At 41.9% G+C, this 15,364-nt stretch overlaps 1 protein-coding gene across 6 annotated transcripts in view; it reads left to right on the top strand.

The window, feature by feature from the left end:
* Window positions 1–652: 652 nt before the first annotated feature.
* The window catches only part of Lin7a (lin-7 cell polarity scaffold A), a 129,994-nt gene continuing 115,282 nt past the window's right edge, over window positions 653–15,364 (top strand). Inside the window, exon 1 of one of the 6 annotated variants that reach the window (XM_075954239.1) lies at window positions 653–990. In XM_075954239.1, the coding sequence (XP_075810354.1) occupies window positions 909–990 (82 nt within the window). In that variant the 5' untranslated portion in view covers window positions 653–908. Of the gene's footprint in view, window positions 991–1,296; window positions 1,315–15,364 lie in introns of those variants that run through there. The other 5 variants (XM_075954238.1, XM_075954241.1, XM_075954243.1 and 2 more) reach the window with 5 other exon arrangements.

Raw genomic sequence — 15,364 nt, 5'->3', positions numbered from 1 at the left:
GACTCTGAAATAAGCCCTTTAATATTATCCCCCCACATTCAGAGGCTGCAGGGAAAGAACAAATCGAGGGTGTATAGTAAATGTATGTAACTCTCTTGGCTCAATTCTTTGCACATATGCCAATTAATAAGTAACACCCCGGAATACATGCTTCTCCTAAATTAATGTGAAAAGATCCTAGATAGGTATTTTTTTTTTCTATGACAGAGACCGGTTTTTCATTTTAAAACATTGTTAGGAAGTTTGCTTGTAAAGGCAGGTCATTTCCTAGGCGATACACGCAACTCCTAAGTGAACACTTACCTATAGAACCCCGGCCCTCAGTCAGTTACCTCGTACTGTTGGGAGGGAACATTCTAAGAAAGCTTCAACAGAAATTAATAGCAACTACAACAATATGGGAGCATCTTCCATTGCCTGCTTTCTGTCTAAAGAGGTGTGGGATTAGTAGGTTGAAAATTTTCTTAATCTGAAAGCCAACCCATCCCCAAAAAAATAGCTCCCCAAACACCAACCCTCTGTCCCCCCATCTCTCTCCCGTTTCCATGCCCTCTTTCTCTGTGTACAAGTGTATTTTGACCATTAACGCTTGGGTGGAAAGTTGAAAGACACCTAACCAGCTGCACCCAGCCAGAGCTCATGGGCGGAGGAGCGAAGTTCTAGGGCTGAGCGTTCCTTTTTCAGCGCCTGGCCATGCAGGCGCTCGCGGATACCTGCCCTGCTTGGCGCCGCGTCTGAAGATTCGCCTCGGCACAACAGTTGATTCTCCATCTGGCTACCAACCCACCCGAGCTTTCTTCTCCTCCATCACCACCTTCCTGCCTCCCCCTCCTCCCCCTCCTTTCCGTCTTCCCTCTCCACCCCCGCCCCCAATCTCCTCCTCTTTTTCTCACTACAAGCGGTTGCTGATGCTGAAGCCGAGCGTCACTTCGGCTCCCAAGGCAGACATGGCGACATTGACAGTGGTCCAGCCGCTTACTCTGGACAGAGGTAAGGGAGCGGCTGGTACATCAGGCCACAGAGTCCGCACAGCTTCCCCCTTCGCCCTGCCCAGTCCCACTGGGACAGCAGGATGCGCTCGGCTAGGGGCAACTGGGCGAGGACGATCAGTCTAGGAGGCTTTCGCGCCCGGAGCAGGACACTTTCTACCCCTCTCTCCTCGCCTCGTCCCTGCCGCCCATTCTCACAGCGCTCGCCGGGGCGTGGATGCCTTGTCAGGGCTCCAATGCTTCAGCCACCAGTCCTAGTCCCTTGCCGGGTCGCCTCTGGGCCCCGGCTTTGTTGGAGAGGATGTGCGGGAACCACTGAGCGCTGGTAACTGGAGAGGGGCAAGAAAGCTCTTCAAGCCAGAGCAGTAAAGGGACCAGTGGGGGAAACCAGCTAACAACTGCCGGCCCGAGGACCCGGAGGGAGGAAGTTTGTCCCCGCTTGGAGACAGGATCTGTGCTGCTGCAGTGACTGTGAGATCGCCCCGGGGCGGTAGGGCGCTTGGCACGGTAACTGGGTGCACGGCCGCCGGGCTGCCAAGCCAGGGCGCTGCCCTCGGGCGAAAGGGCAGAGCGGAACCTGGGCAGCCTAGCGAGCTAGGGGACGCTGCATCCCGGAGGCAAGCTGGCTTGGCTCCGGCTTCCCGTCCGGAGCTACAGCTTGGGTCGCTGGTTCGCAGTGCTCCCTCCGACTGCAGTTCCAGCCTGGTAGCAACTCCTGTCTCCTGCTCCAAACCAACCTAGTTCTTCGCCAACCAAGTGCACCTCCGTGCCTGGGCTGCAGACAGCGCGGGGACAAAGCGCAGGCTTGGTAACAGTTTAACTTCTAGCCTGTGACCTGTGCGTCCTACTCTTTGGCTGCATGGGAAACAGGGTTTGCCTCCTCCTCAAACCTTCCCAAGCCTGGTTACTGGTTTCTCCTCTAAGCTTGGGGCCTTCATAGTGCACATGAGTGGTACCCAACTGTGAGGGGGAGTTTCCTTTCTCCTTCCCCACGTCCAGGTATAGAGCGCCAGAGTCCCTGCTCTGCAGAGAGAGGGCACCTCTATCTCTGGTCCGAAGCGGCGGGGCTTAGGACCCGGGGCAGCCATTTGAAAATGCTGTGCTCAAAAGAAAATGATTTAGTCCTTGTCCCTCTAAAATTTCTCTTTCTGGGGGATTAAACTAGCGGGCCCAGCAAGGCAAAAAGAGCATCCTGCTGCGGAACACAGTGGCAAAGCTGGTAAACTCTGTTTGAGGTTCTTAATTTAGAGAGATCTCCGGTGACTTTACCTCAATCTGTTGGTGCCAGAACAGATATTATGTGGAGCCCATAGCAACCTCACTTGGGGTGAGAGTTGAAACATAATTGATTTTTATGTTGGGAAATGTTCGTTTACACGCTTGCAAATTAATAACAGTAAAGAGCTCAGAAATCCGCCGTCTAATCTATGATTTTACCCCCCAATATCGTCTCTACTAAGCAGGATAAATCCACTGCTGGTAAGAGCCAAGCAGATGGTAAGCTATTAAAGACGATGGGTTTCCCAAGTATTTTTGTTTTAATGTGATGAGTTCTTATATTGTCCCATTACTAAATTACACTCATTAACCATCCCAAGTTTAACTGCGTTCAACAGTCCACGTTCTAACTCCGTTAGAAGCTAACGGTCCAAGAAGAGCACATACCCAAACAAGTTCATATCTCACCGCTACTATTACTAAGACAGCTGTCCCACTTTGGGGTGGGTGGTATCTTAGCCCTTAGGTGCCCCAGTCAGTTGTTTTGGGGAGGTGTTAGGCAGACAAAGATTTAACGTGCATTCTTGTTTAGACTCCATACAGTAACCCAGGAAGTATTTACATAGGTTAACTAGTGGGTATTTGAATGAACCATCTATCCATATTGGCTTTAACTGTTTGGTGAGTGAGAAAACTGTCAATAAAGTATCTTCCCTCTATTTAATTGTGATGATACCTTAACATGATTGAGCAGGTAATTTTATTATTATTAGGTTGATGGATAGTGGGATTCTAAACATTGTCCTTGAACAGGTAGGGCTTAACTCGGTTGTTCGTTGGGGATTTGGGACTGGTGATTGCGCTACAGTGCAGTTTTACCCTAACTTAGGCATCAATGATTGGCCACCTACTGGCGACTAGATCACACTAAGCTCTGGGGTGCCGTTTGATATACTCTAAACTGTTCCACCCAAAGTCTTTTGGTCCCTCCAAAGCGTTTACAACGGGTTTTTAGTGAATTAAAACTGAAGTAAATCAAGAGCAGTTGGTTATGGGGATTTCATACCAAACTGAGATATAACCCGTGGTCTCAGCACTGCAGAGCTCTCAGGGTTGGTGGGGAACGCATAGGGAGGCTGCTAGGAACCTTTCTCCTATTAACTTGGTGGATTTTCATCAGCCACAGCTGCTACCAAGGCTTTGCCTTTGGTTTTTGATTTTTTCAAGACAAGGTTTCTCTGTGCAATCCAGGCTGTCCTGGAACTTGCCTTGTAGACCAGGCCGGCCTTGAACTCAGAAATCTGCCTGTCTCTGCCTCCCGAGTACTGGGACTTAAAGCCTGTGTCACCAGGCCCCAAGTAGGATTGTAGGTGAGAAGAAGGAAATAAGACTCTTGTCAGGGACAACAAAGTGTACCTCAACAAATGAGAATACACTCGCTGTGATTTTAGGGCTGTTGAAATAGGAGCGGCAGGGCTGTGTCCCTCCACCCAGCCGCCCACATGGCTAGCTTTATACCCGAAATAATTACACGGAAACTGTATTCTTTTAAACACCGCTTGGCCCATTATATCTAGCCTTTTCTCGGCTAATTCTCACACCTGGACTAGCCCATTTCTAATTATGTGTGTAGCCCACGAGGTGGCTTACCAGGGAGATTCATAGGGCTTCCGGTTAATTTCTAGTACTTTAATTTACACAAACATAAAACACAACAGAAATAAAAATAGATGATTTTTAGGCTATGCTACCTCTAAATGGGAGATTTAAATCTTGCTTAGCGTCCTTTGGCAGCATATATACAAGCATACATACATGCGTATGATGTACATACATCATGCGTGCATAATACACATACACGCACACACATATGGAATCTTGATGGAAAGTTTTTAAGGAAACAAATCAAAGCTACAGGCTTTAAATTGAGATGTACTCACTTTGAATTCAAACGTGATAACTGAAGGTAAGACTAAGAAGTCATATTCATCTGGGTTTTTTGTCTGGGAAGTAAGATTTTAAAAGATCCAGGCTGGCCGGAAGGGATAGACAGGGTGACTTGGGGGCTTTCACATCTCTGTGAATATACAAAGATTATTTTCTAATGTCATCAAGACATTGGACTAGTCAACACTTCAAACCTTGGGGGTATGCAATGGGCAGAGTAGATTACTGTTTAGTGATTCCTGATATTCGTCATTTACTTACTGAGGTCCTACTATAAGTCACATTTTATTTGGGATCAGTGTATGTTGAGAAACGAGACAAATGACAGTTCTAATTTCTGTCATAAGTAGGGGCCACTAGGCAAAGGTTTCTTTTTTAAGCCACACAAGCAACTCACTCATCCATTCGTTCAGTATACCGTTATCACCTGTTGCATACCAATGCTATGGGAATGCAAGAAGAAAGGTTTTTTGCCCCAATGAGTCTTAAGAGACTACTAGAGGAGACAAATGTTAAGGGATGGATTTACTAAAAATTACTGAGTGTCACCCTTATTCCAAATACTGCTTGAAGCACTGTGGTAGTGCCAGTTGAGCAAAATAGGTAAAATCTAATAGTGTTTGCATGCTAGTGAGAGGGATACAAGGAATACACACATAAAAGTGTGAGGCTGATGGGGTAAAAATAAAAGTGAACAAATGACAATGGATCACTATACACACACACACACACACACACGTCAAGGAAAGACCCCTTGTGACTGTGACATCTGAGAAGACCACTGACGAAAGGGAGGAAACAAGCTTTGTCGATAATTGTGGGTAAAAAGCCTCAGGAGGAAGAATGGAAGGCCCCAGCACGTCACATTTTTATTGTGAAAAAGCAAGCAAAAGAGGAGTCTTAGCGGATGGGTATTTGATGGTGGTAGCCAGGGGCTCAGATGACGGGACTCATAACGATGATGTTAGAGTATATGAGAATGTAAAATGCTCTGAAGAAAACGGTCTGAGAGGAGATTATGGACGTGAGAGCTACTCGGTTGGTGTTGATTAAGAACGACTCCCTGAAAGAGGGAAAATTTAAGCCGGTCTTCATATATAATATTATTATGATCTTTACAAAAAGCAGTCGTGATGAAGGAAGTACATAAGTACATATAGCATCAGTTCCAGATTTACTACTTGGTTACCATCTAGTTAATACATTGAGGAAAAAAAAGATAGTCAAAAATTAAAATTACTGAAAAACAATTACACCAGAAGGCTACATCATGAGTTAGAAATTTGGTTATATAGGCCAAGTAAATCTACAGATTAGCTTTACAATATGTTTTATTGTCAGATGATAATATCATATGGTAATTTGATTTTCAAGAAGGCACTAAACCCTTGCTCTTATGGTACTATACTTAAATCTTTATCTTGAATGCCAGTGATCTTGATAAGGGATGGCTAGTTTGGGGTTAGATAAACATCAGTGTAAATAGCAGTACATGTAATTTACCCCTGTGGCAGCGCGAAGCTTCTGATAAGGAGATGAGCGTGAAAATCATCTCTTCCCACTCTTAAATGTCCTCAGACCCTCTTCCTGTGTTAAGAGATTGGCATGGCTAGATTTTAATCTCTAAAACTAGGAATGACTTTCAGCTAAACTCAGGGCAGCAAAGCAGAGTGCAGCCCGTGATACTGAATACTGCCGCCTTTATAGAACCTGGAAATGCCTGGCTGTGTTAAACACTGAACCCTTTCAGGCACTTTCCTGAGGGTGCAGTAGCTTCCACTCTCCTTCACGCCCCATTTCAAGGTCAGAGCGGATAATATGAAAAGCCCCTTTAAATTTTGACCTTTGCTTAACCTTTCCCCTTCAAACCATTAAAGCAAAATGGTTTAAAAAATTATGACCCATAACGTGATAATACAAACCCTTTGGTAGAAAAAAAAGGAATAATTTAATTTTTCTCTGGGTCTAGAGAGACAACTCTGCACTTAAGAGTGAGTGTTGATCTCAGGCCCTAAATTTGGTTCCCTGAACCCATGCCAGCAGCTCACAACCACCTGTGACATCAGCTCCAGGGGATCCATGCCTTTGGCTCTCCTGGGCAATTGCACTTATGCGGACCTAGTCCCCACACAGAAAAAATAATGTATGTGCAATTGAAAATAAAGCGATTATTTTAAAATAAAATTCTAGGAGTTAATTAAAATTATGTAACTTACAAATCAGAGTGGTGCTCGATGACCTGATCAATAGGTTATGACCGATTTCAGTGTGTCCATAAGGCCAATTGTTGCAGCTGCCACCATCTAACTTTTCTGGGTTTCCACTTGAATTTGGATAAATTGCAAAAATAGAAATGGAAACTGCAATTTCTTGGCTTCTTTTAATCATAATTTAAATTATTGATTAAACTAGTCTTAAGTGCATTTCCTCATTTTAAAAGATCAAACTTTTGTCCTTTGAAGTTTCTACTGGGAAACCAAGAAATATTATGTTATGGATTTCAATATTATGGGGGGAAAACAGCACAAGAACAAATATTGAACGTCAATGAGAATCCCATGGTGCCATGGTTTTTGTTACATTTGGTACATATTAGCATTTTCTCTTTTCTTTTCACTTTTAAAGGCATACAGAGCCCATTTCTTTATGTATCTCCAATTCAAGCCCTGGGCAACCTATAGATTTTCTAATCAACTGCATTCACCGCTTGTTAGCCTTTTTGGTTGGTTGGTTGGTTTATTGAGACAGGGTTTCTCTGTAGCCTTGGTGCCTGTCCTGGAACTAGCTCTTGTAGACGAGCATGGCCTCAAACTCACAGAGATCCGCTTACCTCTGCCTCCTGAGTGCTGGGATTAAAGGTGTGTGCCACCACCACTCAGCTGCATTCACAAGTTTTTATAAAATCTGTTTTCAACTGAAAATTGCTCCTTCTCTTGAACCTCAGTTTTCTATCTTTGTTTTCATTTGGAGGGATTTTTATGATAGAAAAAAATGAGGAAGAAGAAATATAAGTGTGATAATTTTAACTACTCTTTCAAAGATGCATGCCTGATGATCTTGGTAGAAAAAAATGGAAGGCTAAGAATATTGTATCTCATCCTAAAGCCTCACCAACATCAACAGCCTGGTACATTTCGGCTCATAAACATTAAGTACTTATTTAAGCGAATATTTTCTGGAGGCAGCAATAAACATTTTACAAACTATTTTTGCTGAATGTCTTTTTTGGTGTGATCCTGCCATTCATGAAATTAGTGGTTTTGTTTCGTGAGTGTACTTTTAAGAGTCACTAAAGGCTCCTAGCCATATAGTAGAGCATAAGAAACATTTCCTGAGTAATATAAACAAAATAATGAACAAGCAATGGTGGCTTTAGGTTATCAGTTGTGTGTGCATGTGTTTGTGTATGTGTGTGTGTGTGTGTGTGTGTTCTGTCTGTCTGTGTGTGTGTCCAGAAAATGGCCAGAAACAATGAAAGCCCCTGTTGTTGATATTCATAGTCTCCTCTCCATTTTCTGCATTGATCTTACTGTTTTAGTTGGTGAATGGACCAAACATTTAGTCACATAACAGGACCATGAAGACTTATCTAATGTGAAGAGCGGGCTGCAGAATCATCTGCCCCACCCCAGTATGCAAAAATGAGCTACTCTGTGATTTTATTTTTCACAACTACCAATTAATGAATGATAGAACTATGACACAATATATATAGAACAATTAATGAATGATAGAACCTGATAGACAGGTTAAGACAGATTTATTTTGAAAGCACTCTCTGTTGACAAAAATGTCTTTAAAAGTCACAATGATCCCACCAATTCATTACCTCTAATCAATGGGATCAAGAAGTTTTTAAGACTGGGTTGTGCTAAGTAATGTGCTTGCTCCACTTGAAGACTTGCCTAGTGAAAGCAAATATGCCTAAAACCACTTAGAAGCCACGTGGGACTGAAATTTCTTTTGAAGTCGTACTCAGACATCTGTCTGTGTTGCACAGAAAGCCCAGAGCTCCCAGTTTAAACTAATCACCACGTCTAGAAACACGGGAGCAATTTCAAGTCCACCTGGTTCTGTTCTTTTTGTTTACTTGCTCGCTGTTGTCATAGTAACATTAATTCTGCATAAGATCTTCTATCAAAGAATTGCCATCACCAAAAAAAGAAAAAAAAAAGAGGATAGATTAATACAAGTCACAGAATGTTCACTGAAACCCTCAGGTTAGATGGCAGAGAAGTGAGCACCAACTGACAACTGCATCTATTGAAAAGCAATGGAGTGATTGGACACTGTGGATAAGGGACTAATGGAAGTGATGCTTAAGAACAGTAGGCTGAACAGGTAGCATGAGTTCAGGAAAATTCATTTAGGGAATGACAGACCAATCTCTTTGGTGATATTTCCAAGCAGAACATAATAGAAGGCATATTATTAGAATGATAAAATATGGACCATTAGAAAAGAAAGCGGGGCTTCTGCAGCAGGTACATGGGCCGATGAGAATGGATTGGATGAATTTCATGGGTATAGCACAGCTGTGTTCCATCCTCCAGATGCTATTAACTGTGCAAGAGGCCTCGCTGAAAACATGGAGCTACGTGAAGTGAGCTTCTAGTGGCTGAATGCAGCTCTGAGAATGGATGGGTCTCAGTCTTCTGCATTGTTACTGAGATTTCAGCTGAGTGCCATAAATTATATTTTAATCAAATTTGTTGGTGGCATACGGATTTGGAAAATAAGAAATAACTGAGCCAACAATATCAGCATTCTAAGATTGTACCTAGCTAAAATGACAGCTTACGATGAAGCAGATAAAATTCAATGTAGTTTTCATTCATTACATGGAATCAAGTCAGAATGTGATTAGATTCGTATTGATGGCACTGGTACATGACTGGGACAATCTTATTTAAGAGTTATTGATTTGGAAAATATTGATCAATTAATTTAATAAAGTCAAAACAAGCTGTGTGATTAAATCATCAAAATATTAAAAAATCAATCTCTTTAAAGTTAAATGTAAAACTGTACCAATTCTGTAATAAAATACTAATATTCCATAATCTATGGGGGATTATTTTAAGAATTAGCAAATATTATCAAATCTAGGCATCACTCTTGGTTGGTATGTTCCTCATGTTAGTGATGTTTTAGAACACAATGAAAACAATCATGCTCACAGAAAAGTTAGTCAACTGAGATACAACGGGTAACAGTAGGCCTAAATGTTGTTTGTCATGTAGAGAGTTTAATATCTAGAATCCCCAACGGCAAAAGCCTGTTTAAAACTCATCAGCTGCATCAAGGTATTAACTAGAAACCTGTTTAAATATCAAGATTCCCTCTTGGAAGGAAGTACCACCCCACTCAGCTTTGAACCTCTGAGGATGGCAAAATGGTAGGACTTACTTTACTGCAATGCTTTACATATGTCATAAAATGTAAGCCTAGTATGTGATTTTAAGACACACTCTTGTGGTGACCTGTGAGAAGGGGTTTTCTTCAACATGATAGAGATTAGCTATCAAATGCATTGCTGAATGCTGTATTTAAAGGTGAAAGATGGTACAGTATATTTAAGTTCAAGAACAATACAAAAGATTTCACCAATAATCGTAGATAAAAGTAAGCAAAAATTCTGAACCCAGAGCTGTCAAATTTTCCTGTCTTCAGAGTATTTGATTGTCAATTGAAAAGCTATTAGAAGGCATAACTGAATTTCCCAGAGATAATCACTAATCCCATGAATCAGTGCTCACACATCCAAATAGTAATTAAACAGCAATCTCATATCCAAATAAAAAAGCTTAAAAGGTCAATGAAAAGGTAAACTACAACAACAAAGTACAATAAAAAGACAGGAATAGAAAAATAATAAAATTTGACTGCCCATTGTGACATGCCTGCTATGTATTTGAGAAAGGGGGATAGAAAGAAGAAAAGACGGATGAGGTTTCTCTCAATGATGTGCGTGACTCCCGATTAGGGTAGAAACAAATATTTAAATAGGTGAGAAAACAGTGTGACTCCGGAGAGCAGTAAGTACAGAGAAGAATACACTGAGAGAATGAGAGAAACTTACGCACTGAGTCCTGGAAGGCTGTAAGAGTATGCTTCGTCAGAGCAGAAGCAGGCACTGTGCAAAGAGGAACAAGTGAGAGCAAAGATGATCATTTTAATGAGTAAAAGCAAGGGAAAGAAGAAATCAGAGCATAGTAAAAGAGGGGGATAGATGAGAAAGAATGCAGAGCGGGAGGTAGCAATACCTGCTTTAAGGACGCAAGGAGACGATGGACAGCAAAGACTGTGTAGACCATAAATGCGTATGGCAATATTATTTTCCTTCATTCCCTACTGTTTTCTCCATCATTTCAAAGGCACCATGTTATTTAGGAGGCAACATGATGCTTTATAAAACTTCTGGGCAGGAATGTCCTGCCGACTTTTAAATCCTAGCCTTTCTTCTTACTAACCCCACCACATCTGCCAAAGTTGCTTAACTATTTTGAATTTCGGTTTTCTAATCTGCAAAGTTGCAGATTGTAAAACTAATACCGAAGACGTAGATTTGTTGATTTTAATATTCTAATATGTATAAAATACTCAGCCTGAATCTGACACATAAAAAATACTCAACAGCCATCATCATTTCTTCCCTGAGCCCTGGATGTCATGTGATTCCAATAGGGCAAGGATAGAAAATGCTTCCTTTACTATAGTACACAAAGAGCCTGGGGCTACACTTAGTTGGGGATTCGAAAGTTGCAGGAAGTTGTTGGGATGCTTAGATATCTAAAAGTAATATTTCCTATATATGTAACTTACTCTATACATACACTTTCCCTAAATTGTTCATTTCTTGATTGGTCATCAATGTCCTAACTCCATCATTAGGACACTTATAAGAGATGAATGACAGAATTGTTTTGCATAGCTATCACCCTAAACATCTACAATTTTCATATTTTTGTATGGATGATGTGTGTGTGTGTGTGTGTGAGAGAGAGAGAGAGAGAGAGAGAGAGAGAGAGAGAGAGAGAGAGAGCTCAGCACATATGTGCTGTGATGCTGGTATAGATATAAAAGGAGTTGTCACTCTTTACCTTTACCTAGTTTGAGACAGCATCCTCCTCTTTTGGATGCTATTGTTCATCATTCTCTATTACAGGCCAGCTGGCCCCCAAGCCTCTAGGGGATTTCCTGTCTCTGTTACGCATCTCATCATAGGAGTACCATTGTATATTTTGGGGTATCATAGTAATACAAATTTGTGTCCCCTAAAATTTACTGAGTTAATTATTGTTTTGGCTTGCATAATTTTTTTGGCTTGCATAATTTTAAGCAAGAAAATGAGGCGAGGACACAAGGGGACAGATTTTTTTATTAAACAGAAATATTTCCAAGTTTGTTTCTTTCGAAATTAGAATTAGTGCCTTCTAAAACTATCGAGTCTTGTGTTCATGCACATTATACAGGCAAAAGATAATTTTTTTTTTCCTTTAAACACCGCTTGGCTCATTTCTACCTAACCTCTTTTAGGCTAACTCTCGCACCTGGACTAGCCCATTTCTTATCATCTGTATAGCACCGGTTTTACCGGGAAGATTCTAGCCTAAGTCCATCCTGGGTTGGAGCTTCATCACGTGCGTCCGCCTGGGAGCTGGGCATGTCGTCTCTGCTGAGGCGTCTGCTCCGGCGAGGAGAGCTGTCGAGTCTGAGCTCACTTCCTCTTCCTCCCAGCGTTCTGTTCTGTTTACTCCTCCCACCTATCTCCTAACCAATGAGAGCCAAGCAGTTTCTTTTAAAACTCTAGAAATGACAGAGACATCTCGCTGCCTGGACAGTCACCCAAAGTTCCTCTGTACCGTTGGGGCATCCATCTTCAGCCTTCAGGCCCATGGTATCCAGCAGACATTTCCATAAAGCAGGAAAATTCAAAGTCAGTTCAGTCACTATCTGTTGTATCCCCCAGCTCCTCCTTCCAGGGTCATGCTTACTTCCCCAGTGCAATAAGTATAAAGGCTTAAGATTTAGGTAGATGTGTATTTGTCCTACAGCTCTGCTGCTTACTGTATTTATGGACGTGGAGTGGTGCTTAATTTCTGAATGCTCTATCTTGTGTCCCTGTATAAAAGCAATGACGCCTACCTTTATGTGGTCATGCATTTCTTTGGTTCCGTTTTCCTTCACATAGCCATTCAGGAAAAAGGCTACAGTCTTATAGCTGGCAAGTCAAGAGTTCATTATAGTACCTGAAGAAGAAGAGACACTTGGCAGATAATTTAGAGTCATAGGGCCATAGCTCATATACATGATTACTGATGGCATGTCAGGCATTATTCCTAGCTCTTTATTAATTTTATTATGAATTCAATCAGTCGTCAAACAAACCTGTGAGGTAGGTGGAATTATTTTGAAGAATCAGGAGTTGAGGCACAGAGAGTATTGTAGTTCAGCTGGATTGATTCTTAATCCCTTGGGTTTGATGGCTACGCTACATTGTCAAGAACAAGTTCATAGGTCCGTAACATGCACCGAGGAACATGAACTTGTAAGGAAAAAATAGAGGTAGCAATGCTTGCAAAGGCTTCAAAAGGGCAGAGGAACACAGGAGAGCATAGAGCAGCCACAGAGAAAATAAGAGCAGAAATTTGCTCTTTACTTACAAAAATATTATCTATTACAACTAGGAGAGATTGATTTAAATCATGTATTTTAAAATTGTAACATGAATACTTGAAAATAGCTGGTGGTTAATACATGATTGTGCTCTCCGTTTACGGCAGTTATTCTTCGGGTGAAAAAGAATCTACCAAGAGAATTATAGGAATACACCAGCAATATCGGGTGTATTTCTCCTAGACTGTACCAATGGAGCAAGAGATGGTGACAACCTTCAGATGACCTTTCAGTCATCTTTAATGCACAAAAAATTCATACTTTGGAATTTGATAGGTTCTCAAAAAGGTTTCAGGGCCCCAAGTTTTCTTTTCCCTGTATCTGTTGCCTCCCAGCAGGAAAAGGAAAAGGGATTTGGGGATATATCACTACCTGAATTGCATGCTTAAGAAGGAAATTGTAGCGTCTATTTTTCCCGGCTTCCAGAGTAGTTCTGGGTATCCTGAGGTGCATAAACACACCCTGCTTACCCATCACTACTGAAATACATGCTCTGGGGTTATAGTATGGATTTCCTTGGCCCAAGTTCTATACAGTCCATCATTCAACGTGGGAGAGGTGTTCTACCTAAGTCAACTTTAAAGGAATCTGAAGCATCGTTCTTCTTGTTTAGTCTCCTTTGGTTGCTTGCTTTGGTTTTCTAAGACAGGGTCTTACTCTGTAGGCCAGACTTGTGTAACACTCACTGTATAGACACTCACAGGCTGGCTTCAAATTAGTAGCAATCAGTCCTTTTGCTTCTGCTTCCAGAGTGCTGAGAACATGTGCACGATCTGCCTCACACAGCCAGCCCTTGAAGCTAAATATTTTCATTAACCGTTTCCTACTACGCTTGTGAGATTAATATAGTTTTCTTCTGTGCTACGGCATCTATTTTCTAACAAATGAAATTTGACTAAGTGAACAGTGGAACATACTGTAAATAAGACAGAAACGCTAAAGCTATAACACGGATGGGATGTTGACAGTTATTTTGAAAGGTTAGAGGGAAGTTCTGCATTTCCCCAGTTTTAATGTATTTTAGTGAGTTGAGGTTGATAGAAGCTCTGGCTGAATGTTGCATTCTGTGGCCGCTTGAACATCAATTTCTTCTATTGTCAGACATCTAAATACTGCCAATTAGGTGTACTAAAGATTGCTGTCACTGTGGAAATGCTACAACGACAGGCTGAAAGTTTTTTCTTCCTTAAAATGTGTATGTTGAAGGCATATTTGCCAATGTGAATGTGCTCCTGGTTGGAATCTGAGGAGGATTATTTGGTTTATATTATGTCAGGATGGTGGAGTTCTTATTTTTGGACTGCTGTGTCTATAACAAGACAAAGGCTTTTCAGTATCTCTCTCTCTCTTTCTCTCTCTCCCTCCCTCCCTCACTCTCTCCCTCTTTCTTTCTCTCTCTCTCTCTGTGTATATGTGTCTCTCTCACTGTTTCTCTATCTTCCTTATTTTTCTTCCTTCCTCCCTCCTCTATTTTTTCATCCCTTCCTTCGCTCCTTCCTTCCTTTTCTCCCTTCCTTTCTTCTTTTTTTCTCCTGCAATTTTGTTATAGCCCCCTCTGCTTCACCTTCTTTTTATCACTCTCCTTTTCCCTCTGTTTTCCCTCCTGCCTACTCTCCTTTCTTTGGACACCCCCAGAAAACTCCTGTGTAAATACAGAGGATCATCTCCCTGTCAGACCTGCCAGAACCTTCATCTAGGAAACCCCAGGCTCTATAGAGAACCAGTTCTCCGCTCTTTAAGAACACTGTCTGTGCTGTTTGGTTACAATAATCTGTTTTGACTCATTCAAGTGGCTGCAACACAATGCCAAAAGCTGGTTACTTTATGAACAATAGATATCCATTGCTCACGGGAGCAATCTGGAGGCTTTCTCAAGTTCAAGGCACCGGTAAAGAGTTTGGTTCTTGCCATTTCCTCACAGATGGCATTTTATTTTTATGTCCTCCCTCAGTGGAGCGCTGCTGCTCTGTGGAGTCTCTATTTTTAGGACACGGGTCCTATATATGAGGGCTCTTGTGGTTGTGACTTTGTGTCCCTAGTCTTACACCTCCTAATACCATTACACTCATGACTCGGTACAAAAATACAACTTTTGGAAGGATAGATGTCGTCAGAACATGGCATGGAGAGAGCTAAGACAGTGCTCTCCTCTTTCTCTGAAAGTAGCCTCTTAAAGAGTCTTTCCTACTTAGCTGAGCAGATTAGCCATGGCATGACGATTTTACATGTATACATGTTAAGATATACATTCTTGCCTTCACACGTTCCATCCTGGGCTTACAATTACCCACCATACACATTTCGGGAAGTTGCTTCTCTTGTGCCACTTTCTGTTATTTTCAGAGCTTTAAAAGAAAATACACAGAGTGTCTCCTCTAAGAAGCTTCCCTGGGGACAGCTTATGTAGTTTAGTTTGTGGAGCTCTTGCCTGGTAGCCATTAGGCCCTGAATTCAAGCCCCACACCCTACCTCAGCACTGTGAAATAGGAGAAGACGAAAGCGATGAAGGTTCTGCATAATTGTGCTTTGAC

Source organism: Microtus pennsylvanicus, chromosome 20 (assembly GCF_037038515.1).
Source record: "Microtus pennsylvanicus isolate mMicPen1 chromosome 20, mMicPen1.hap1, whole genome shotgun sequence".
NCBI classification, from domain to species: Eukaryota; Metazoa; Chordata; class Mammalia; order Rodentia; family Cricetidae; genus Microtus; species Microtus pennsylvanicus.
Note: the sequence above shows the minus strand (reverse complement) of the source record. Positions and strands in the feature narration are given on the sequence as shown.